At 44.5% G+C, this 25,851-nt stretch overlaps 1 protein-coding gene and 1 non-coding gene across 4 annotated transcripts in view; one reads left to right on the top strand and one right to left on the bottom strand.

The window, feature by feature from the left end:
• Nucleotides 1-1,989: 1,989 nt before the first annotated feature.
• Nucleotides 1,990-2,062, bottom strand: TRNAV-UAC (transfer RNA valine (anticodon UAC)). The gene has a single exon. It is a non-coding gene; the product is annotated as a tRNA-Val (tRNA).
• A 287-nt stretch (nt 2,063-2,349) lies between these two features.
• PPEF1 (protein phosphatase with EF-hand domain 1) overlaps nt 2,350-25,851 on the top strand; it is a 41,873-nt gene continuing 18,371 nt past the window's right edge. The window contains exons 1-5 of one of the 3 annotated variants that reach the window (XM_009669234.2): nt 2,350-2,581; nt 13,580-13,757; nt 18,276-18,403; nt 19,127-19,178; nt 25,060-25,217. In XM_009669234.2, coding sequence (XP_009667529.1) covers nt 13,685-13,757; nt 18,276-18,403; nt 19,127-19,178; nt 25,060-25,217 — 411 coding nt within the window. In that variant the 5' untranslated portion in view covers nt 2,350-2,581; nt 13,580-13,684. Of the gene's footprint in view, nt 2,582-7,778; nt 8,148-13,579; nt 13,758-18,275; nt 18,404-19,126; nt 19,179-25,059; nt 25,218-25,851 lie in introns of those variants that run through there. The other 2 variants (XM_009669235.2, XM_068918615.1) reach the window with 2 other exon arrangements.

Raw genomic sequence — 25,851 nt, 5'->3', positions numbered from 1 at the left:
GCAGTTGGCTAAAAATTAAACCGGAGGCCGGCGCTGCAGCCTGTACGCCGGCCTTGCTTTATTAACAAACACAGAGGTAGCTCGGCACCCTGTGAGGAGCCCCGTGCAAACGTCTTGTGCAGACTTAGGCTTTCTGCGCGGAGCTCTCTTTTCGTGGGAAATGAATTTGCTCCTGAACGCGGCAGAGCTGCCTATGTGGGTTAACGCAGGCGTGGGCAAAGCAGACGTGGGCAGACTGCCAATACTTTCAGAGCTGGAGTCAAGCTTTCAGGAGCGGGGTCCCCTTGACGTGGGATGGAGCTGTGATGGGCTCCGCACGCTGCAGATCTGGCTCTTGAAGTAAATCCGCCTTTCCAGGAGTCTGAAGCATGAGCTTACGTCCTCTTCTGAAAAGGCGCCTTGCTCCTAAGTGTTAGCTGGCGCTGGCTGCCAGGATCCGGCGGCCGGCACCCCCAGGAGCTGGGGCTGGGAGCAGCACAGCACCGGCGGCTGCGAGCAGGGCCAGCGCTTCGGCATCGCCGTCTTAATCGCATGGGAAGTACCTACACTCGAGTTTGGCATGCGCTGCCTACGGGCAAGCCTAGCTTTCACCTTATTCAGCTTTCAGCCGGTAACCTGGAAGGAGCGCGGCTGCAGGAGGCAGCTGACCCACCAAGCGGGATGCGTCGCTGTGGCCTGAGCTGCCCCGGGGGCCGGGCGCACCGCTGACCAGGCTAGCGGGGAGGAAGGCCGGACCGGAGCACGTCTGCCGCCGTGCGCCGGCGATCCCTGCTCTAACCGCGGCACGCGCCTCCGTCCCCCAGCGCGCTCCTTCGGGCTGACTGCCCTCAGTTAAAGCACTTTCTCTCTTCCGTTTTTTAAGCTATAGCGGTAGCTTAGACCAGATCTGGTCCTGCCAAGACAGCCCGATCCCAAAGCCAATGCCCGCGCGGGAGTGGCAGCCCAGGGATATATATATGTATATGTATATGTATATGTATATATATGTATATGTAAAGCCATATATATACATATATATATGTATATGGCTTTATCTATGTAAAGTTAAATTGGTCCCCAGCAATTTGAGATTCCCAATCCCTCCCTCCCCTCGTTGATGTATTTTTTAAAATACTCTTATTCATGATGGCACACAGGAAAGATCACGGGTGAAAACAAACGACAGGCGCCGAAGCGGGGAAAACGAGCGCAGGGTTAAGGGCTGCAGCCGTCCCTCAGCAGAGCCCACGGCACCGGTTGCCCCTGGGGCGGCCGGGGGCCTACGGGTATAAGTCAGGGAGAGACGATGTCTTTTTTATTAGGGAAGCGGAGGGGCGTCCCTTCGCCCCAGCGAGGCGCCTTTCCGGCCGCCTTTGCCCCTGGGGACGCGTCCTGGGCCTGCGCCAGCCCGGGCCCTCCCTGCCCTCCTCACATGGGCGTGCAGGTGTCAGTACGGCGGCTACGAGCCACAAAATGGTGCCACGAGATTAAAAGAGGCCGCTGCCAGGAGGAATCAGCCCTCGCTGGGTCTCTTCCCCGTTTGTGTTCAGGATGGTTGCGGAAAAGCAAGGCAGGGGAAAAAAGGAAGCGCTGCAGCGACGGCGTCTAAATCCCGTCCCTGCTCTTAGAAACAAGTGCTTTTGCGCAGGTCCTTCGGAAAGCACAGACCTGTTTTCTTTTATCCTGGGCTCTCTCCAATAAACATGTGACTCCTGCACTCTGATGGAAGGGCTTAGCAAACCAGATTGCTTCTCTTGCAGGGCCGGGCTTTCTCCATTTTAACAAAAATCAGCAGAGAGCTTTCCACTGCCCGCAACACCCACACCTCCTCTCTTCTTTCACCCCATTGCCGGTCCTGGGCTTTTATTTACGTGCTTAATAAGGTCGCCTATCTTGGGGGGAAGGAAAAGAAGAAGAGATGAGAAGCAGGGGAAAAAGATGAGAGCGGTTTAGGAAGAAAGAAAAAAGGAGGATTAAAAAAAAAAAGGCAAAAAAGGGACCCCTCGGGGTTGGTTCCACTGGGGCTCGAACCCAGGACCTTCTGCGTGTAAAGCAGACGTGATAACCACTACACTATGGAACCGCCACGCAAACAGCTCCCGCCGGCCCTGCCTCTATGCACGCGGCGCTCAGGGTGGGGTGCGGGGGGGGGAACCTCTTCCGCCGCCCCGCCCACGCGGCGCAGGCCGCGGCGCGGGGAGGGTCAGGCGGCAGGGGGAGGGGTGCGCGGGGCGCGCTGTGCCGGCTGCCGGCCGCGGCGGGGGGGGAGGGGGGTTGGTACTGGCGGCAGGGGGCGGGGCGGGGCGGCCGTTGGGCGCGCGGCGAAGCCGTTGGGCGGGCAGCGCGGCTGAGGGTTGGGGGACTGCTTCTGAGGGCAGGCGGGCGAGCGGGCGGGCGGGCGAAGCAGCGCCCTGGGGCTGCAACCGCCGGCGTGGGTTTTTTTTTTTCTTTTTTTTTTTCTTTTTTTTTTTGAATTACTAGTTAATTAAAAATGTGGTAATTAAAAATGTATTATCTTGATGCGTTTTCTGGTCCTCACCTACAGAGGAGCAGTGAAGGGGGTAAATCACTTTAATAGCTTTCATGCTGTGGGGAGCCGCAGGTAAGGTTTTTCTACACTTGTAGGCATGCCTCCGTGTGTTAGGGCCTTTCCGCTGGCAGCCTTGCAGCCAGGTCTGCCCACAAAACACAGCCGAGAGACCTAGCTAATCAGTCTGGAGGGCAGGGGTCCTGTTAGGGCATGAACACTGCATGTAATGGGTAGCGTGGGCCCTCCTTTCCCAGGCATGTATATGGTCCCTCTTCGCTTTCAGCTGATGCCCTCCCAACGTCGTTGCCGTCCACCCCCTCTCAGAAACGGCTGGCAAGCCTTGCTGCACATCCTGCTGCTCCTTTGATTTGCTAGGCTGCTCTGTTCTTGACAATTAAGTAGGGAACAGAGGATGTAAAGCTGCTCTATTGCATTTCAGTACCCAGCAGGTTGACCAAGGCATGGGAAGGGCAGGCTGAGCTCAATGAGAGGTGCATCAACAACCCTGCGGTTTCTGGGGAAGCTGGCTGTGTGGATTTGTTGTAAATTAAGTCATGGGAAAGTGCTACACTGCTTGCTGCAGAGTGTTTTAACTCTCTTTTCAGTGGGGGAGGAAGATGTGGATGATTTTCTTGGTACAGAAGACAGTGTTTTAAATAGCGTACAGAGAAACAAGGCAGAATTTTAAGTTTGTCCGTGTCAGTAATGCCCTTGAGGAAGCTGTTGTGTGGTGCATAATGGATCTGTGAAAATTATGATTTATCCCCTCAGATGCAGCATGGTACATACTAATGAGTGTTTTCAAAATGGAGCATGAAAACAAGAATGTTTGCTTTCAAAAATCTATCTTGAGAAAATTAAGGATTTTCCTTAAAAAGCGGAACTTAAGGTAGGGGCAGAAGCCCTGAAATGGGAGCTTTTCCCCACGCCACTGTACCTCTTAAATGCCTTTTAGCATGTAAAGTCTGTATGTGCTTGAACCATCCAGTTATAGTGGTTCAGGTGATGGCTGGACTGAGAGGAACGTGGGTTTGGATGTGCTAAATGGACGGATGCGGTCAACACGTGCCACTGAACACCAGCGGTATGCTAAAAGACGGGAGATTCTGCTGAATATCTCTTAGCAACTTCTCTCCTGGATTATATTACTCAGTCAGCAGAGGGCTCCCAGCACTTGCGTTGAGGAGTTCCTTATTACCTCACTGCCAGGCCAGTGTTCTCCTTATCGCAATTATTTCATTTAATGCTGTAGCTTTGCATATGCATGCCTTTGCTGTGAAGCTCCATCTGTGGGTGTTGCGAATAATACTCTGTGTAACTGAATTTTTGCAAAGAAAATCTTTTATTACATGTCAATGTAGCATGATAAGGCCTCAGTGTTTGTAGGTGTGTCTTTAATGATGGGAAACTCATGGAGCTACTCATGCTAGCCACCCACCCCCACTGCCAAAGAATATGCAAGATTACTTAGGTTGTGGATTGATGGTGTAATTGCTGTAAAATATGGCTCTATGTGAGAGTAAAGAGCAGTGCAACTGCTTCTGTGCAGTTCGGGGCTCATCTTGATCAGGCAGATATTCCTTCAAGGGCTGTGTTTTCTTCGGCTACACCACACTGAATGCATTAATTACCTTGTTTTATGTTACATCTTTTCTGGAGTTTTGTGCTATTCAGGTTATCTCAGTGCTCACCATACCAAGTCCTCGCATCCCAAAGGAGATGTACTCCAGAAGTAAAAGTTAAGGCCTCGGTACAGGTGTTTACAGGACTGTGATTAAAAGTTGCGATGAGAAACTATTATTTGGAATATAAAAGTATGGTAATTTTCAGAACTATATGATGCCTACAAGTAAACCGGGGTAACTGTTGTCTTGACTCTTGAAATTATTTGCATTTTGCTGAAGCAGCTGACTATTGCAAGATAGAAAAGTTAGCACTGTTTTGTCATTAGCAGCATTTTCATAGGGGTAAGATGAAAATAGAAGTGAAGAAAATTATTTTCTTGGACTTTTCTGACCTTCTCCCACCGTGTATGTGAGGGCTATACTTACTGGCTGGCAGTTACCAATCTTTTAAAAAAATAGACAAAATTCCTTTTAGATACTGACCATTAATACTGTAGATAGCTACCATCTCTATAGGCTCCAAGTGGAGGCTGAGGCTGACTTGGGAGGGAAGGGGAGTAGTGCAGATTATGCCATTAGGCACTGCTTTTCACAGTAATCTGCAATCAGTTGATAATTTGGGAACTTTTCTGGGGAATTTTGATTTGTTTTCATTTTTACAGAAGGTACCTCAATGCTTTCCTAGCGTCCTGGCTGAGCTTCTTGGCCTTCAGCAGTTTCAAGACCCTGCAGCTGCCTTTTTGGCCCACATTTCTGATTTTGTGTTCTCTTTGCCAAGGATGCTAATTTTGACGCCTTTTATTTATCATCTTCTCACTCAGAATTATCTACTTGAGAGGAGAAATTTATTTTCCTGCTCATCAAAGTTAACCTTCTCCATCAGATTTGTGAGAACATATTTCTGATGTCTCACTGACCAAGTTTAATATGAAAAAAAAACCCAATAATGGATAAAGTTGTTCTAGCCATTTATTTCTCTCCTTCTCTCTTTTATTCTTTTTGTTCCTTCTGTTTGTGACTGCGTATTTAGGTGTCTCAGTCAGGAATTTGGCCCCTGGCTAGTACTTTAAAATACATCGTTGGATCATACAAAAATACTTTCCTGGACTTAGATAGGCCAAGAGGAAAGGAACCGTGGTCAGAGCTCAGAAGGAACGTATTCGTTTTGACTATGATCCTTTTCAGTCTTTTTGAAAAATAGCAGTTACATCACTTTGCAGTGGGTGCTTCTGAGAAATAAGCCTGAAGCAGAATTTCAATTATGTATGTGGAATGCCAGCACGGAGGCTCGTTTAGGAGTTTAATGTTTCCAAAGTATTCCAAGCAGAATATGTGGTATTATTTCAAGAAGGACTGCTTAGAAAGGGATATCCCAGTGTCTGCACTAGCAACGTAACTGTTTGTTTGTTTTTGTGGTGCTAGACTGCTGAACAACATCTTGTCAGATCTGTGTTTCCTGCTGTCTGTTGCAGCTGTTGGTGCTTGCTGAAATTCTTCTCAGCTTCTTAAGTGTGCATGTGATGCATGACTGCTGGGCAAAAGCATGTAGTGTGTGTGGCCTCGTTGGTGGGACTGCTGCGTTTTCTTTGCCCTATGTAGGCAGGAGGATGGTTTTGTTAGGTACAGCCGATGTCCTTGGACTTGGACAGGAAAGGTTAATTTGGAAAGCAGGTTTATTTGTGTTTCCTCAAGTTGCATGTTATTGTGATCTCCATCCGTAACTGGAGAGGTGGCTCAGTGCAGCGAGACTGACTCTATCAGACTGCTTGGTCACATTAGACCAGTGAGACAGAGGATGCACAACTTTTATGAATAACAGGAGAAAACCTGTAGCGGGGATTTGTGTCCTACAGAATCAAACAGCTAAGGGTTTGATCCCTCTCCCATTGATCTTGGAGTAAGTAATTCTGATGGACTTCTTGGCAGTTGGAACAAACCTTATAGCATCTCATTATGCAGAAATCCTGGTAAATGGCAATATAGATGAATTTGTCAGTTACAGTAAATGTTTTATAAATAGCATATATCCCCAGAGTGTAGCGGGGAGAGGTTATGATGCAGTTTTGCTTGCGTGCATTTTGGCAGTACAGTGCCAAAATAAATGATTAGATACTGTAACTCTGATCAGGGAAAGTGCATCCTGCCAGAAAAACAAACATCAAACCTCTTCTGGGTCATGCAGAATTATCATCCCTAGTATGTATTTCATTTACTACCTATTTTCACAGAAGAGAAATAGCCTTAAAAACGTGTCTGGGATTTCAGAACCTCAGAGGGCTAGCTCAGTCAGTCAAACCAGTACATTCGCACAGGGCGTTCTGCTTTGGTGGCTTGGCACTTTAAAATACATTTACACATTAAAAAATGTGTCCATTCTGTCACAGTAGGGGAACTTGTCTGTCTGTCCCATAAGATGATCCAATGACTCTGTCTGAGTGCCTTCACAAGAACATCCTGCTAGCGGCCGTGATAGATCTGTCAGCAGACTGATAGCAAAAGTGTCCTGAAAATACATGTTACAGTACTATTAGACCTTTGAGGCCACAGAGTGGGGATCTTGCTCTCTTTCTCTCTCTCCTCATAAATCTTTTGTTTCCTGTCCAGTCTGAGTTCCTGAGGGAACAGGACCTGTCCTTGGGGAACTCCATCATGTGGAGAGGGTGCAGTGCAAGGGGACATTGTGATCCTTATCTCATGTTCCATCCACATAGAGCTTCCTGCCCACCACAGCACGCCTTATGGCCCATAGCCCCCTTTGGACCCCCAGGCCCCTCCAGTGACTCCATGAACGTGGCTGCTGTGCTCTATCCCATTACTTTGCGCAGAGGAGAAGCAAGCAGCCCCTCCCCAGCTGGATGAGGAGGGTGTAAGGACAGATGGGAGGTCAGCGTGGAGGAATGGGATGACTGATGCTCAGATCTGGGCCCAGGACTATATTGGTGGTATTGGAATACCATGCTTGTACTGACACTTAATATTTTTGAGTTGTTTGGTATTGCATGTTTTCAAAAGTCCAGTGTTACCGTGCTATCAATATATTGCCCCATGCAAGAAGTGGCAGATTCTTCTGGGGCCATCAGGCTCGCATCAGGCAATAACAAAGCGCCTTGGGCTTGACGGTTTTGCCTTTCCCCAAGCGCCTGTGAAGGGACGGAGAGTCCATGACCAGCAGAGTGAGGAGATGTGTCAGACATGCACGTCCCTGATCCCTTTCCGGTAGTCACACAGGCAACAGATGGGCCAAACCATGGACTGAGCTCACTAAATCCCCACATTTATGGGGAGAATATGTGCATGCACATGAAGAAATGAAATGTATAGGTGTTATGCAGTGCTTCTGAACATAACATCAGGGTACTTCATACTTACCTGGATATGAGTGTTATAGAGAACATTAACATCACTAATGTATAGATAAAATGCCTACAGGTCAAATCAGCTGCTACTCTTTCCCCGGTTTCCTAGCCGTGCCACTCATATCAGATATCCACATACCTGAACAGTCCCTATGTTTTTTTGCTTGCAGACTAGATCTACTAAAATGCAAATCATTGTCTCATCGCAGCAGAGAGGCCATTCCTCTTGAAAGATCATGTGACTTCAGATGTGAAGCAGATAACTTCAGCCCATCCCTTTCTCTGCCTGAGATTCAGGAAGCATGTTGACAAAACAGCTCTGTATCCGCATGCAGGCAGTGCAGCTGTAGAGCTGCAGTCATGAGCTTTCACATCAGGCTGGACGATGAAAATGGCATTTTCCACTGACTGCTTTCGAAAAGCAAGGATCAAGACATTTCCTCTCAGGAAGCTATATAAGTACGTGGAGAGCAACTGTATTGCAGTTCATGAGCTCCAGAGCCCCAGAGAGAATTAGGGCACCTGTTCTACAGATCTGCACCCCTCATTGTGCAGTTCTGGTTTCAGGAAAGGACTGCTTTATCTTAAAAAAAAATCTTCTAAAGATGCTCTTATGGGAAAATCTCTGCACTGCTGAAGCATAAAAAAAAATAACAGGTAATTTATTTGGGTGGGGTATAGTTTTTTCCTAGCTCACTTGTAAAGAGCAAATTGCCTGCCTCCTAAGTCTGTGAAGTGAATGACTGATGTATGTGGTGCAACTGATGATTTTGCCTTGATAAAAATCAGTGTGCTTCATGCTGTAATGTCTGACCTGGACTGAATCAGTTATATAGAACTTCTGAATACCGATGAGGTCAAATAGTTTTGAGATTACTGTATTTCATATATATATGTGTGTGTGTGTGTGTGTATATATATATATGTATGTATGTATATGTATATATATATATGTATATTTGTAGTAAAAAGCTGGTTTTGTAATGATAAACTTGAAACTTATTATGATACTTAAACTTTATTAAAACCATTATAAACTTCAACTGAGGTATGAATTTCGTTTTTAAATTGGCTCAGATTTCAACGCGTGTTTAGTTCATTCTAGAGCCCTGCTTTTTAGCCACTTCCTCCCTGCAAAAAAGGAGAATTAAACGGGATGTCATTAAGAGTCTACTCAATAACTGCAGGATGGTGGGAAATTCATAATTCCCTTTTCCTCCAAATGCTGAGGTCCAACTGTTGTTGACCCTTCCGCTCCAGCTGGGTCCAGTTTACTAGAACTAATGTTGATCTTCAGAATTTTGAGTCTTCTTCTTGGTTCCTAAAGGATTCTCTCTCTAGAGGCATTTCATGTTTCTGAAAAGTGATCTGATGGCTTTGTTTATACTTCCAGGTGAGCTGCACCCTATTTGCATACTTGTACACTTTCTCCCCAGTCAAAGTCTTTCTGCACAAAAAAATGAGGATGTTTGCTTTATTTATTTATTTTCTACACAAAAAATGCAAATGTTTTGTGTAAATGTATCCTTTGTTAACATGTAAATAACACAAACTGACTTTCTCCTATCATTTTCCCACAGACTTTCTTTGAGTTTCCATGCAGTTCCTGAACTCGCTGATTGTTTGCACAATCTCTGCGTGTTCACATCTTTGCAGCTCTTGCTTATATTAATTTTTGCATTGGATTTTTGGGATCAGGAATAGGAGTCTGCCTTAATGAGCTGGTCTGTTTTCATCCTAGTCTCTTTCCGTAAGGCTTTACTGGCTTTCCGATATCTTACTACATCCTTTCGCGATTGATTGCTGGCTCAAACACTGAGATCTATCAACACAGCCATTCCTAGAAATGATTGCATCGGTTCTGTATTGAGCTTAACTTTCTTTTTCTGAGCTGACTAAAGAAATTGTCTGTCTGTTACTTGTCATATTTTGATGAATATATTGAGACAAAAAGACTTTCTCCTTTCTTTCCTTCCTATGTATAATCACTGAAAGTCACTTAATAGAAATGTCACTTTGTCCCATAGATAAACTAACAGAGACCTGAACACATACTGCTTTGCCTGTGCTTGGTGTTCCTGTATCAGGCCCATGGTAGACCAAATTCAGCATCACTGTCAAAATTAGAGCTCTTGTGTTCCATAACCAGGGTGTCTTTCACTCCCTTAGCCGACTGTGATGGATGCAACAACCCACTTTCTGCAAAGTGTATCTTTTAGCTGGTGAATGTCTTTAACTCGTCTCTAGGTTCCCAACCTTGACAATCCCATCTCTGTCAGCAAGGCTATTTTGAAGAGTTGTCTCTCTACCTATACTCCCCTGGCTAGTGTGTTCTAATGCCTGGGTTCTCCTCTCCAGCATATTTTGCTCTCTCTCCTGCTTGATTCCCTCAGCAATGCACTGAAGAGAATCCATCATAAACCCATGTTATAGCATCTGTTTCTCCGTTCTCTGCAGTCCTCATGTCCAAAGAAAGCGATTCCAAGACTATGAGTCACAGAAAATTAAAAAATTAATAGCAAGAAGACATCAAAGCAAAGCCTCTGGCTTTAGAAGGATCCATCCATTGATCTATCCTATCTTTATGGAGAAAACTGTCCCCATCTCACAACCACTCCAACCATGCGTATGTTCTGACACATGCTGTGGGAGGACATCATGACTACCTGATCACAAGTACAGTTGAGAAAGGGGCTAGAAGGGAAAGAAGGCGCGTTGCTGGAGGTAGCTGTTGAAACACCTTGCAGGGCAAGTAGCATAGCTGTGGAAATTCCATCCAGACAAAAATAAAGGGAGGAACCTCTCATTCTGTGTTTATCAAAGGTAAGAAACAAATGGAATAAGGAGAGAATGAGAAGCTAAAGCTTAGTGGCTCTCTTTTGTATGGCCTCCATCTCCTCAGGCTTGACCTAGCTTACGCTTTTCTGCCAGTAGCACATATCCTCTAATTTTTAAAAAATATGCTATGCTTGAAAGGATGGCTCTGTGCCCAAAGGACCTGCAGCCTGATTTCATTAAAAGTCAGCTATAAATCTTTACAAGATTTCCTTTTATTCCTGAGGCAGCCCAGTCTTTATGTGACTGATAAACTGAAGGCATGATTGATTTTGGGCAGCACCTATTAAATCCAGATCAAATGGTGCTTGTTCATCATCTCTGTAAGCCAGGCTCTTGACAGCCCAGGTCCCAAGACCTAAGTTTCTGAAAACCTGTGGCAGGTTACGCTTCAGTGACTCCTATCCAGAAAAAGAACAGCATGCGCCACTCCTGCTTAGCTTGATGCATGTCTCTTGGCATAGTTGGAACGACACTTTATTTTGCTTCAGCAGATGGGCTATGTATTCAGTGCCTATCCATCACAAAATTGTCTTTTTGCTGAACTGAGAGAAATACAGCAGTTTCTGGAAATGGGACTGGTCAATGGCCTGTAGATACTGAGTCATTGCCTGTTTTTCAATGAACATCATATGTTCTCTCTTAAAGTTAATCAGTGATCTGATTACGAGAATGCTAACACAGCATTAGGTCCCAGATTCTCATGGAACTAGCTACTGTTTCTCTCTGAAACCTTTTCTGATACCTTGGTAAATTAATATACTATTTTAAATACATATTTTTCAAGCTCTTCCCAATGATGGGTCTTCCTCATTTTTGCCTCGTGTTTTCCTCTCAGTTGGCCCAAGAAGGCAGTGCTTGGCACTGCACACAAGGTGGCTGGGACTGATGTGCCTGGCGGGAACAGGACTTCTCCCTTTGCAGGTGCTCAGTTAGGAGCAGTGAAGAGTCCCTGACCGGGTGAGGTGCTGGCTCTTTCCGCTGTGGGTTGTTCCAGTTGTTCATGATTCTCTAGTCAGGCCAGCAAGGCAATAAGTGAGTTTGCCCAGCCTGGATGGAGCCCCTGCTGGACTCTTTGCTAGATGTGGCTTTGTGAAGTCTGGAAATGCAGGTTGGCTGCTAGTGTCAGTTGGCTGTAACCACCTGAGAAGCCTTCAGGAGGCTGGATAGGAGTTTGAATGTTAGCTATGTTTGTGTTAGGATGCAGACATTCAGGACTGAAGATGAAGATTATTCCCGAGTAGCTCTCTGATGGCCAGATTTGTATTTTTTAACAGAGATTTCATGATGGGGTATACTTGTACAAGTTTTCCTCCAAGTTTTGTGTGTATATTTCAGGCGTTTCCTACGATTGCCATAAAATTTCTGTTCTTATGTCGCTTATCTTTTCTATTTCTTGGCTCAGGGAGGTGCTAGAAATCCAAGAATTCATATGTAAGTGGAGAGAAGAATGAGGATGTTTGGGAGAAAAGCTTAAATGGTTCAAAGTAGTGTATGAGAACAGTTCACATCGCTGCTCCTTGGGCCAGCGGCTACCGCTGTTTGCGAGGCTCGGAGGGAGTTCTGGGAGCTGCCGTGGTTCTGTTTGTCTGTGTTGTTGCCCGGACACTGGGCACAGACCTACCTGCACCTTAGTGAGGATGATCTTGCTGAAATAGGGCTTAGACTGTAAGTTCTGTTTTGCTCTTGATTTATGATCTGAAGGCTAGGATGAAGTTGTGACTGGTGGGCGTGGGAAAGACTAATGCAGGTTCCAGATTCTCCTAGGAAGGCAAGTGAGGAGATGGTATTCAGGATAATAACAATTGTTTGGAGAGAAAAGTTGAGCTATTAGCAATATCAGTGCTCTATTAGATGTTATCAAAGCCATTGTTTTGATCACAATAATGTAACAGCACTCGTTTGGTGTTCAGCGTTAACTCCTTTAGAGGAAAGACGAGCAGAGTACATTGTGGGGGAAAAATAAAAATCCTGTCCTGAAATAAATACTAACTTAGAAGCTGGCAGTCCTGACACAAGTGTAGGATACCCTTGTGCTGTGGGACCCTGAAAATAGCCCAATAAACACATTCTAACTTTTGATCTTGAAAATAGGCTAGTTAAACATTTGTTTCTTTGTTTCTGTCTTTTATCTTCCTGTTATAGTTATGCTTGCTAGTACAAAAACAAAAGCAAAAATAGTCGTTAAGCACGCATTTTATGGTAATGAATTTCTTTTGTGTTAAATTCAATTAAAAGATAAGGAATATAATAAATGCAGTAATTTAGACATGTTAGACATGCTAGAGAGTAACAAGTCCTCATGGGGAGGGAGAGAGTGGGGTCAGTGTGTTCCTGTAAGAAGTCTTCAGCTAAAACAGAACTCAGCCTCTAAAGCATCAATGACTTTTTTGTTACTTAGAAATTAACCCGTTTTGTGTCTCAGTGGAATTTTATTCATTTGAACTTGGTATTGCAGATTAGCGAATGATACAAATTGATGAGGAAATGAGCAAATGCCAGGGGAAAGGCCACATTACAAAATGTACTGTGTTCATTTATTTAATGAAACCAAATCTTTAGTTTAGAACGCTTCAGGAGAAGTGCAAGAGAAAGATGGATGTTCACTTAAAGTGAAATCTAATTATCAAACACTTAGCTATGGCACTGTCTCTCCTTGTACGTTTTGTGGTGGTGACCCTTTTATTGTGTATGAATCTATGGTAGGGATTTTGGTTCATCTAGCATGTGTGAGAAAACTTCTCTCTGTAAAGAAACTGATAAACAACAGCATTAGGACACTGAGGGATGAAGTGATAGACAGGATGATACAGCATCTTTTCAAATGGACAGAGTGTGAGGAGGGCTGGGGTTTGGTTTTGTTTAGCAGTAATATCTGATGTAATTTAGAGTCCTTGATATTCTGCAGTCCCCATTTTCAAATCAGAAGAATGAAGAGTAGCATTCTTCTGTAGTTTCTTGTCCCTGCTAGGAAGGCTTTAAATAGCCGTACTTACAATTAAGAAATCACTGATGAACGTTAGCTTTCAGCTAGCATGTAGGAAGGAAACTATATTCATTACTGAGTTCATCTGTCTTGAATGCAAGTTGATGGTGATGAGATCTGAAAAATAAACCCGGTATGATTTATTAGGTCCAGTTTGTGTCGGAGCGCTGTAAAGTAATTTGGAATGAGCTGCAGGTACTTCAGAGTCCATGTTGTCAATCACTCTTCCCCCCTCCCCACACACCTTTCCCACTCCTCTTGCTCTTAGGACTGGTAGCAAGAGCACAGCTGATACACTCCTTGTGGCTGAAGGAACAACACAGGAAATGCTACCAGCTGAGAGAAATGTTTCCTGTCAGGAGCAACTAAACTGATGGACGTCTGCACTGGAGCCATGGGATGTAAAACTTCTGTACTTGTCCATGAGGCAAAAAAATCAGAGAGAGGTGAGTGCTGTCTTTGTCTTCACAGTCAGTGGTTGTTCTCTCTATAAAACCGGAAGAGGTAACATTTCCCCCCAAGTCCTGTTGTCTCCTTTTTAAAGGAGTGCATAGCTCCTGAGGTCAGGAGGCTACTGTAAAGCACCTGTAATATCTGCAGGTTGGGTGGGAAAAGATTTGGATCACCCAGGACAGAAGTTGAATTTCAGTGCACATGCGCGTTCTCGCGCTCTCTCTCTCTCTGTCAGTGCTGAAGTGTATGGGGTAATGTATTGAGAAGGGCCCCCTCTATGGCCTTTCACAACACTGGGTTCCTGGGCAAACTGCTCCAGTTTCCTTCCTGCTGGGTGACCCTGATTATGAACCAATTGTAGTAAAACAGAGCCACTACAGTGACTTTCAGAATCAATTTTCTACCATACACAGTGCTTGGCCTGAAATTCTCCCTGATGGTCACTGAAGCTGACAGTTGAAAGTCTCTGCAGGACCTAGATGAAAGTTCAATTAAAAATTAAGCTATCATCCCCTTGCTTTTTAAACACGTCACACTCCAGTATAAACATATCTGGGCTTTGCACAGGCATGTGGGGACCAGTATTTGCTCAAAGAAGTTTGTTCAGACCTTTCCTGGTCTTGTTCAAGATTTATAGTTATAGTAAAATTCACAGATCTGTCAGGAGCCATTATACTAGGCACTATGTGTTGTCTTGAGAGACTATTACAGTGAATAACCATGTGTGTAAGGGAAGCCTGTTTCTGGCTACAGAGCCAAAGAACCAGAACACAAGTCCCAGGAAACCAATGACCGTAAGAAGCAGGACAACTTAGTCGTGGTGATGGGGATCGAAGCTGACTGGTTTAAGGTTGGTTTCTCAGCTCTGTCTATACTTCTTGGCAGCCACAGCATCACTGGTGCTGTATAATAGCAGTAGAGCTAGAATGGAAATTTCTGGAGACCCAGACCCACCTACAACTGAGAAGTGGTCCTTCCTCTTCAGTTTTGCGTGCTGTGCGTGTATGTGCCCTGCAAGGCCTCAGAGACGTGTCAGTTGGGAACGTTGCTGAGGCTGCAAAAGCTCGGAGAGGACGCGAGGTGCTGAACTCTCTCAGTCTACAGCATGCACCATCACTACACGCTGGTGTGGAGCCAGGCGTCACTGCCCCAAAGCTAGCTTATAATTTTATGCAGAACCGTCGTTCTAACTGCACCCTTAGGCTGTACGTCCCTCTGGTGCATTAACGATATGAATTTTACAGGTGCTTGACCTCCCACAACTGGTAACGCTTTCTTTTACGCAAGCACTTTAGCACAGTGTGACAATTTAAGTGCCGTCTGATTTATTACTGAGAGTGACAGTGCTGTAATAAGTATACAATTAAAAAAAATGACAGGAAAGATTCTGTTAAGAGTTGCAGCGTTACCCATAGTTGTTGATAAACGTATCTGCCTCATGAGATTTCAGTGGGCCTGTGCTATGTTACGTGCCTAGGACCAGACCATTAAACAACCCAGAGGGGTTGAAAGCAACACTCGTTGCTGTTGACTCGGGGAAGTTTCACGGTTCTGACACTGGAAATCGGTTTCTGTGCTGGTGGCTATGCTCTGCCCCCTCGGGTACTCTTCTAAGCTGATGCCACCCCGGCTGTGATGTGTCAGGCTGTTCAGTGTGTGTGAGGGGGAATTCCAGAAAGGAGAGAAAATAAAGGAGACAGCTCGGAAGCTTATGTAGGGAGGATGTTCTTGGCCATAACAAGATTAGATTTCCTTCAGACAGGAGGATTTTTTCTAGGAGGGATGAGATATTTGCAAGATGGGAGTCCTAACTGATGTTAGGCCTTGTGGACTAGAAACCATCACCACTGTAACCGTACTGCTATGTTGTTAATCATAAAATAAACAAACGTATTATTGCTGTTTTGGAACCAATAAATATTCTCTTAAAAATGCTTCTATAGTATTATACATATATTAATAGAGTCACTTTTCCACAGAGGGTTTTTTTTAACCTGTATTACTGTCAGTTTAAGAAAAAATCATTGTCACTCAGGGGGTCCCACTTATCCTGGTCTTATAATCCCAAGTATTTGTGATCAGCTAAAATAATTGACTGGTATAATCTGTTGTCCCTCTAGTGCAGAGCTTTTCTACGCTATTTCCCAAGAAAAAAAATCACTTGAAGCCCTCAGATAGACTATTGGTTGTTGTTTTTTTCTTTTGTTTTATTTTGCTTTAATAATTGCTTGTTTCAGCAAATGTAATAGAATATGAGCGTATTAGTGTTAAGATGTTAGTGTTGTTTCTAGTTTCTCCTTTTTTTTTCTTGTTCATAATGTTGCAGTGCTGCACAGTGGTGATTTTATCAAACTTTTGGAATTCTGGAGCACTTCTCAATTTTGTTTCATCTCTTCTTCCAGTCATCTGTGTTGCTGGTCAAAGACGAGCTGTGCTTCTTGGGAGTGTCAGGAGCTAAAGATCAATGTATTCCTTTGGTCCTTGTACTCTCGATGGAGTTGCTCTGCAGCTGCTTTGACTTGTTTCTCCAAGGTCAGGAGAAGCGTAAAGAATTTCCGTGTCATCTTTGTTAGCTGAGCTGAGCTATTCAGGGTTGAGTCCCCTGGGAAACTGATTGACGTGAGATGTTAGCTGCAGGGCTGGAGGCTAAGGCTTGACATTTCTGGCCCTGTCTACTTATCTGCTAGTGTCCTGCTGAGAGTACAGGGAAAAAGAGGTAAGGAAAAAGTGCCAGGAACCAGTCAAGAAAGAACTGAGTTACCTTCAACTTTAAGTGAGTAAATGTGACATCTCTTGACAGCAGCCCCCCACCTTACTCTATCTTGTATTGCCAGGCAAGAATATGTCACTAGCTGTGTGGCTGCCTTCGGACAGGTCTACCATCCGATACCCCTGCTCTCTCCTCCACTCACTGTTATGCACTGATACGCATTTAATACCTCTTAACTGCCACTGCTGATGCTCTGCTGGGTGAAGCACATTAATACAGAGTCACGATCTGACTATAATTCAGGCAAATGACTAAATTTGCATTTGCCGTTATTTCAGCTGCTAGCTCTCCAAGGCAGTAGCTAGCATTTTGTTCTAGTTTTGTATAGCAGAACACTGTCCTTCTCTGTGATTGCCAGTACTAAATATTTAACTGCATGAGACAGAAGGGGGATTAGCAAAGGCTATGTTATTGTTGGTGCAAGGTTTTGAAATGTTAGGAGCACTTCTCTGGTTCCTGGAAAGTGTATTTGTGAATTTAATTGTGAAAAGTAAGCAGGTTAAACGTAGCTTATGAGAGTGGCAAAATCTGGAAATAAGTGCTACTTAGAATAATGCTGTCTTTGGGATAAAAAAAATTGCCTCTCTTCCTACTCTCCCACCTTTAACGCCTAGGGCATGCTTGGCTGCCTTTCCTCTCTACTTGCTGCAGGCAGTGCTGCTGCCACCCAAGTTTCACACCCTGGCTCCGGAGAACTGCTGCCATTTGGCTACTGGGAGTAGCAGGGGGCATCTGTGGCACGGTGGGGAGAGATCGGCGGTCATCAGCTCCTGGAGCTCCTGCCCTGCACAGCTCTCGCTAGCGGCTGCTGTTGGCGCAGGACTAACAGCTTGATGTGGGTGTGAGGAGCTCTGCCCCGAGACAGTGCCCAGACCAAGACCCATTTGTGCCGTCAGTGGGGCCAGTAGACAGCAAGTCTTTTACCCTAGGCTGCGATCTATATGGCTCTAAGTTATCCTCCTTCAGTGAGGTTTCCAGTAGTTTACCAGGCTGGGACAATGGTAGACACAACTTCTTAAGGTGTGGAGTGAGATATGTATTCTGCACAAAGTCCAAAATGGTCTTCTGACATGTCGCATTGAATTTTTGTGGATGAATTTTGCTTTGTTCACCGAACTAGCCAAAGAGATAGCTGTGTACCTTTTGGCATATCTATTTAAGCAGTATATTCTGCCCTTTGACAGCAGTCAGTAACACTTGATCCTAAGGTTTAGGGTTTTTCTGGCTTTCTGACATAGCTGTGCAGACAAAAACCTTCCATTAAAAGAAGCTGCTGCAAACTCTATTGTTACAGTATGCTCACTGTTAAGAGTTTGCAAAGGCTGGACCTTTTTATTGCAGCTTGGTGAAGAAGGACATTTTCTTTGTAGACCAAATTGGTCGTCCTCCTTTTCTCACCTTCCCAAAACCCACATACCATCCACCGGCTAGATGAAGTCGCCTTCTTGAATGGATAATATCTTCAGGACGGCGAACTGGGAAGGGTTTGTAATGATATAAGCCTGAACAAGTCAGATGGTCCGGGATCTGTCCCTGCAGACAGAAACAGTAGATACATCATGTATTCATTACTAGGAAACATTTTTTCAGTTTCAGTTTTACAGAGCTCCATCTTAATGCTGACCGGGCTCAATGGATTGAATTTGTCATCTATCTGAAAAATTCTGCAAAGGCAGCATGTGTGTTTTCATTGTAGACTGCACTGCATCCATGTGTGCTCCACTGCTTTCTGTTTTGGCAGCTCTTAAAGCCGCTATCCTCATCCAGAGGTGGTACCGTTTGACAATGGCCCGGATAGAGATGAGGCGCCGCTGTGCTCTGAGTATCTTTCAGTCAGTTGAATATGCTGATGAGCAAGCTCAACTGCAGGTTTGTATCTTCAGTTCTTCCAATACAAGCAGCTGTAGTAGCACCAGAACACTGAAGCTGCATAAACAGAATGGATATGTGGCTGTGTTTCTCCCTGCAAAGCTGTGTCCTGTGTACGACCACTTCCCTGCCTTGCACATGAACTGCATAGACAGCAGGACACTATTCTGCCTGTACAGCCACATCTAGGTTAGAAGTTTCTGTTCTATTAGCCAGGAAGTGCAGGTCATTGCACTGTGGGTGATTTTAACTGTGTCACTGAGCTCAGATATGTGCAACAGAGATATCAGTATCTCAGCAAGTCAGCCCAGGCTTCCTTTAGAGTCAATATAGGATATTAGGAACTTCTAGGGCATTGCATTCATCCTAGTGTCAATGTCTAAAGTGAGTTAGGTGATTTATGGTGTCTAGGCAAAAAATTTGCGTGGTAGGAAAGATGAATTACACCCAAAAATGTCAATAGGGTAGATATAGCCCTGGGACTTTGTATGTATTCATATAGTGTCAGCCTGCTAACTCACAGTAAAAAAGGAAAACAGTAAGCTGCAATTTTTGTGGTAGGCCACAGGTTGCGTCGTTATTGCAGACTGATGCTATGGGAAGATACAGTGCTGACTTAGATCCCCCAAATAAGAAATTAATAGTAACTGACTGAGAAAGTAAAATGTTAATGCTTATTGGAACTGCTCAATATGTGTTTGTTTTTTTCTTTTCCTTACTTAGCTATCCAGCTTTTTTACATTCTTGCTGGATCACTTTACTCGTCCTGATGCAGGTAAGGTAAAAGTCAAAGTAATACGGAGATTCTGTTGAAAAACCTAATGTGAGAAAGTTAATTTTCAATGTGATATTTACAGCCTGTGGCACATGCTGTGGCTAAGTTTTGCTTTCCCAAATACTGTAATAAGAATTTGGTCGTGAAAGTGTTAACTCTGCTCAATATCTATACAGTGAGTCAATACCTACGATGGTGAGGATACTTGTTGACCTTACTGGAATGCTGTATGTTCCTGCCGCTAAGCTGTTGTTACGGTAGTCTTCCTGAGTCCAATTTGCACGGCTTCCCAAAGATGCTTTTTTTTTTTTTTTTAAACTGCAAGTTATGATTATCTAGAAAGTGTGTGACTAGTTGGTGTAGGGTACGTGGAAGCAAACCAAGAGGTGGCTTTCCTTCTGTGTTTTTTTTTTCTTTTTTCTGAAGCAGTTCTGGACCACTTTTAAATTTAACTTGTTCTAGATTTTGCTACAAAATACTTGGTATCAATAGGAAACTGGCTGAACTCAATTTTTAAACTATTCTCAATTGCAAGTATAAAATCTAGCACTTAGGGAGGTTATAGTACGCAACATAACATGGAATGTTATGGAATATATTAGATTAATTTTAAAAAGTCAATGGATTAAATTTTAATCACGTACTACTGCCACTTAAAAAATAAATGGCAAATAATATTGATTTGGCTGGAACAGCCTCACCAGGGTTAACAAATTCCTTGTTATTATCTGCCTGGTGTTTCCCTCTCTGTGATCCCTCTGTGAATGAGAAAGTCCAAAGCTTAGGGAGCAGTCAGTCAGAAAAGCTGGAAAAGCTGAAAAACCACAGTAGACCATGTCAGAGGAAGTTCTACAACAGGAGCATATTGTATCTTTATCTCAAGAACGTATGAATAGAGCAAACATAACATAGGAGCCATGGAACGCAAAAGCTAATCAATATATGGATGACTAAAATGAATAAATATAAACTGCTAGTGATAAATGTTTAGTAACCAGCTCAGTTCAAAGAATAACCTTTAATTTTCGAAGTATCAAAACTTACTTTTGAGGTCAAGTTCAACAGAAGGGCAGATTGAAAGTGGCTTCCTAATTCCAGAAAACAAACCCCGACTTCCCTGAACAAATTGATAATAGATCTGACCCCATCTGAGTTAAAAGGAGGCTGTCCCTCTCTTACTGAATTGTAAGAGAATATCCTTTCTCTTCCATCTGGCCCAGGTACAGGTTACTCCAATTAAAATTTCCATAAGACACTGATAGGAGGATGAAACCACAGTCAAAACCTTAAATGGTTCAGCGTTCTAGTGACAACCATTATAAATTGCAATTTTTCTCTCATAAATACTTTAGAGTGCCTAATGATCTTGGGTGCTCTGCAGAAAAGGAAATTAGATTTGTGCCTTGCTCCAGAGCCAAGACAGATGATGCAGTAGTCCTTCGTTTTGTTGCTGTTTTTCTTCATTGCCACTGCGTTCTGCAAACAATCTGCTTTATTTGTGTGCCTTCCTGGGAAGGAAGTGGCAAACTTAAAGAAAAACAGACATTACTCGCAACCTCTGCTCCTCTTACATGCCTCTGTTCAGTTTATCTTCATGAGTGGGAAACAGAATGTTAGTGCCAAGTTGAGATTTGGGTAAAACAACATTCATCTCTATTTTCATAAAAATAGCAGAAGGGAATTTTACAAGTGCCCACTGTAGATGTGAGTTGTCCAGCTTTATTGACTGTGTCTATGGTCAGAAGGGACGAAAGTGGCAGGGGGGGCTCAGAACTCTTCCCTGGCAGGGCACAGGGACCGGCTGGGTGCAAAGCGCTTTGCTGCATGCACAGGCTGTCCCTGTGCCGGGGCAGCGAGGGAGGGTGCTGTGGGCTGCCCCTCACTGCCACTGGGCAGCTGACCTCTTTCTTGGCACAAACATTAACAGCTGCAGACATAGTGAAGGCTAAAACACGTGAAAAAGTGTATGGTTTACAGTAAAGCTCCCTGTTGTGTTACTTGTGTAAAACTTACACTTATTAGGACTGAAAATGGTTGGGCTTGATATCTTGCCCCAAAGACTTCGGTTTTGTCTTGGTTTGTTTTTCCCTCCCTAATATCCCATGTTACTTATATCTAAACCCAAAAAGAAATAGAAAGATTCCATAAGGTATATTTTTAATGGAGAGGCAGCCCAGGGCCTTGTACCCAAAGGGGTTGGCTTAGATTTTTAGAGGTATTGTGTTAAATGAGAAATTGCAAATTGAATTTGTGTGGCAGGGTTTCTGGTTAAGCTTTTCCAACTACTGGCTGCATGTACTCTCTACTTTAAGCTCTTGGTTGTCTGCCCCTCTAAGTAACCCTTGCAGCCTTCATTTAAGCAAAATCAGTGCTGAATAGAAAGTCTCTTAAGCAAGTGCTTCCATTTTTGCTGAATCACAGTCTTAAGATGTGAGACATCATTGTGCATGTAAACGTAACAAGCAAAGAGGCTTCAAATTAGCTTTGCTATTCTCAAATATATTCTAAAACCCACAAGCTTTAATTCTCTGGCTTTTTTTTCATCTGTGTGTGCTCACTTAAATTAGCATGATAGCATATGATTCAAAAGCCCTCTCTAAAAAGATAGTATCTAATAATCTTACCAGAGCACAGATTATCTGTCCTACTCGGTGTCTGATGATGAGAAAGCTACCTGAAAACTTTGCGATCCATATTTTTCCTTCCATTATAAACCACTGAATCTCCCCCACTCATCACATCGCTTTCCTCTTTTTAATCTGCTCCTTCAAAATATGTTTTTTTTTTAAAAGGAAAGCAGTCACTGTCTAATTAGCACAGTAGTGCTTTTGATGTGATTGTTTATCTGTCTTACCCCATAGCTTTTCTGATTCTCTCATCCTGTTCAAGATGTCAGAGCAATTTAAATCATGACTGGGATAGTACGTAGCTGTGTATATTATTCTTGCTCTGGTTGTAACGGAAGGTTATTTTCAAAGGATTTGTAGGAAGTAAGGATTAAAACCTCTGCCATGCTACACTTTTGTCTTCCTTTCAAAAAAAAAAAAAAAGTCTGCATACCTACTCAGTCTTTTAATCCCAAGATCTCTGGTCAGGCTAATTTATGCTGTGGGAGCTTGCTGTTGTCCATTCGTCCTAAAGATGGCACTGGCTGTGTGCCAGCACCTCCCTTTGGCTACCTCAAAGGCGCATGGGTGGTGACAGAAAGGGAAGCGAATATTTCAGAGCCAGGGAATTAACTGGTTTCCTGTTACCCAGCAGTGAGTATGTCTCTGTAGTGGTGTCTTGGACTTGCCTTGAACTCCCATGGTGAGGTGGTCTGGTCGGGAGAATCAGGTCCCTGGGCTTTCTGTGGCTCAGTTCACTCCGTGTCATTCTGGACTTCTGTGTTTGCTTGAACACGGAGTACGGCTGTTGTCCTGTAAACAGCAGGATAGTCATATAGGGGCTGCAGGTAGCAAAGGCTTAACTCACTGAAGTACTACACCACACTGAACTACTACACCACTACACTACTGACTACACCACTACTGTCAGCGTGCTGAGCAAATCATCACCGAGGAGGCTCCCTCTGCCGTCAGGGGAGAGAGATTCACAAAACGGTATTTCCCTCTGTGTTAAGCTAGGTGCCTGCAGTAGGCACTTCTAGAGTCATCGTCCTTATGTTTATATGGCCTTGACAATGTAGACTAAGAACTGTAACTTTTAGATGACTGAAATGAGGGGTTCCTTCAGGATTCGTCCTGCATGGGGCTTGTGGCAAGCTGGGGCACTCCTGGGTCAGTACACACTAGTCTCCCGGCTGCATTAGGACATCTGTCTATTACTGGATGAGTTGCTGCCTGCTCCTAGATGAGACAGTCATCCTGCACAGGAAATAGCCCTAAAATCTAGCCAAATGGCTGAGGAGGAGGTATGAGAGCCCTCCAAGGCTTAATGACCACGGCTGGCTCTTGACTCCGCATCCAGCAGTGGAAAACGGGGAAGGAGGGGAAGGAGAAGGGAGGGGAGGGGAGGAGATTCAGTTTCTCAGCCCGGGCAAGCAGCTAAAAAAGAGCAGAACCAATGAGGACGGCGGGGTCTCTGTCAGGGGATGGAGAGAAGGGCAGCCGTGCTGCCTGCGGGAAGGGGGGTCCGCAGGGAGAGTGAACTTGGGCATGTGTCTAGTTTGCAATGCCAAGAAGAAGGCGACTCTGTGAAGCAGAGTAATGTCAGGTGGTGAGAGGGAGTGTGCCACAGCTCCCGCTGCTTTGCTAAGAGCTCTAACTCCCTAGCACACTTTACACCTACAGTTAGGTGATGCCTCTGCTACACCGGGGAACCTTGCTTTCCTGCCCTGCTGTGTGCAGGGGGCTGAGAGAGGCCTCTGGGTCAGCACATGTGAGCAAGGGGCAATTTGGATGGTCTGAGGAAGCAGCTCTGTGATCTGCAGCAACCCACTTCGGGAGGGGCGGGATGACGGACAGAGACGCAGCGCAGAGACCCATGGCTAGCTCTGTGGCGAGGCTCGGTCCAGCTATGCTGGGTGTGTGGGAGCCAGCTGGGCATGTGGGAACTGGGTGCTCAGTGTGTGGGAACCAGCAGTTTCAGTCCTCGTGCAACGAGCTGGCATCTGGCCAGGCAAAGCTGTAACTGTGGTGAAAGGCTGCAAATCAGACTGCACTTGATGGAAACTGTGAACCCCGAGCACCTTGCTGTTACTTGATGCCTTAATCCACTTGCATGGCTGTGTATTGAATGTACTAATCAGCTCGCAGCAGAGCTAGTAAAAAACATTGTTCTTTATCCAGAGCTGATAAAAAGCATAGCTTTTATCTACTTGTTTCTTTAAAACGAAATTTCTCCAGTTACAAAACAAGCTGGTCTTTATGAATCTCGTAATTTATGAGGCCACGCACAGGTTTCGGCTGCTGTCAGTTTTCTGTCACAGCCACAGGTATGCCTCCAGCGATACATAATACGTCTCTATTTCCAGCTGCATCTTACGAAGGTTACACACCACTTAACTGCAACCCAGCAAAAAGTGTTTACGACAGTCACCTCACAGGAGCAACCCCATAACAGCGACTGCTAGAGCGCTGGCGTTTGGGATTCTAGTTCTCTCTTTTGGAATAATAGACGATAAGGCGATCTGCAAGAAGAAACCCTTAATTCTGCTTTCACTCAGATATATGTTCAAGGGCGTATTACAGATATTGGATTGAAGCAATTAGCAATGTTCCTGCTTTCTCCGTGCTCTAGGAAAATTAGAAGACGCTGTGCTCTGCTTTCACCACTGTGCTTGTGTTCACTTTATTTCATCCAATGGTTTTATGGCAGCCAGCCAATGGAGCAGAGAGGCTTGTTCTGGTTGCAGCAGAAAGGCGTGCTTTGCAAGCCGCTAGGAAGAAATAGGATTTTGTTGTTGGCTTTTTGAAACTTCAGTGAGCTTCTGGTGTTCAGCTTGCAGAGAAAACGAAAGTGGATTTTTAAAACATGTATTAAAAGTGTAATGTTGAGTTGTAAATGGGTCAAGGTCATTGATCAGCCATGGCTTTTGAATCTCCTTGCTGTGCAAGGGAAGGAGAAGAAACTCTGTGACAACTCAGTGTCTAGGAGAGTAAATTGTTCCTGAACCTCAGTGCAAAACGTTTTACATCCTGATCACAGCTACTGACTGTTGGGGCTTTTTTGTTTGTTTGTTTGTTTTGTTTTTAGTATTATGAAACAATTTGGGGAGATCTGGAGTTGTTCCACCATACAAGGTAGGAATAAACTAATGACTGTAATACTGCAGCAAGTTAAACATCAGTTATGCTCACTAGTTCTGGTCATGCTGTTGCCATATTCTGGGGGACTCGTGGGATTACTACGTTGTTGTTTTTCTTGCCTCTTGTTTCAGATTCTCACTTTTTCACCAGCCCTCAGAGGACAAACTCAGACTTAACAGAATATGAAAACAGTATTGATGTTCCAGACTCCTATTATGGACCACGACTCAAATTCCCCCTTACTCCTGCAGATGCCAATGCTATTCTTGATGCTTTCAAGAATGAAGAGGCAAGTTGCAACTGTTTTGACTTCTTTTTCTTCATTCTACATCTCTGTAAGGCTGTAGCTCCACAATCAGTTGAATCCAACGTAAGGCTGTAGTACTGGTGCCAAGTGGCGTATATCTCCCTTCTTCTCCATGCCTAGTTATGCATTCCCATTGTTCGTTCTTGACATCTGGCTGGGAGCTAACTCAACAAAACACCAAATGGTCCGTTCTTAGCCGGACTAGTTCCCAGGTTTGGCTCACTGCTTGACTCTATGACTACCAGAGCCAGCACCGGGGAGAGAGCAGGGACTGCTGAGGACCTCCTCTTTTAGCACTGGGATTACAGTGATCATGAAATGGGAACCCTCAGCAGCTGTGAGATGGCATGCCATTGAGGATACAGGACTGGGGAAGGGATCCTAAGGCAGCCCAGATACTAGTTATTTTCTTTTTTACTCTGTTAAAAATAGAAGTGTGCCAGGCATGGCCCAGAGAGAGGGCTCCCAGAGAGAGGGCTCTTTTTTTTTTTTTTCTTTTCCATTCTTTTTAGAGGAATTGAGGCGCAGGGTTAATCACTTTGTTCCAGTGTGTGAGACCCCACCATAAAGGAAAGAGTGAACACAAAGCATTGCAAACATAGCTGAACAGGGTGAT

This window comes from Struthio camelus, chromosome 1 (genome assembly GCF_040807025.1).
Source record: "Struthio camelus isolate bStrCam1 chromosome 1, bStrCam1.hap1, whole genome shotgun sequence".
NCBI lineage: Eukaryota > Metazoa > Chordata > Aves > Struthioniformes > Struthionidae > Struthio > Struthio camelus.
Note: the sequence above shows the minus strand (reverse complement) of the source record. Positions and strands in the feature narration are given on the sequence as shown.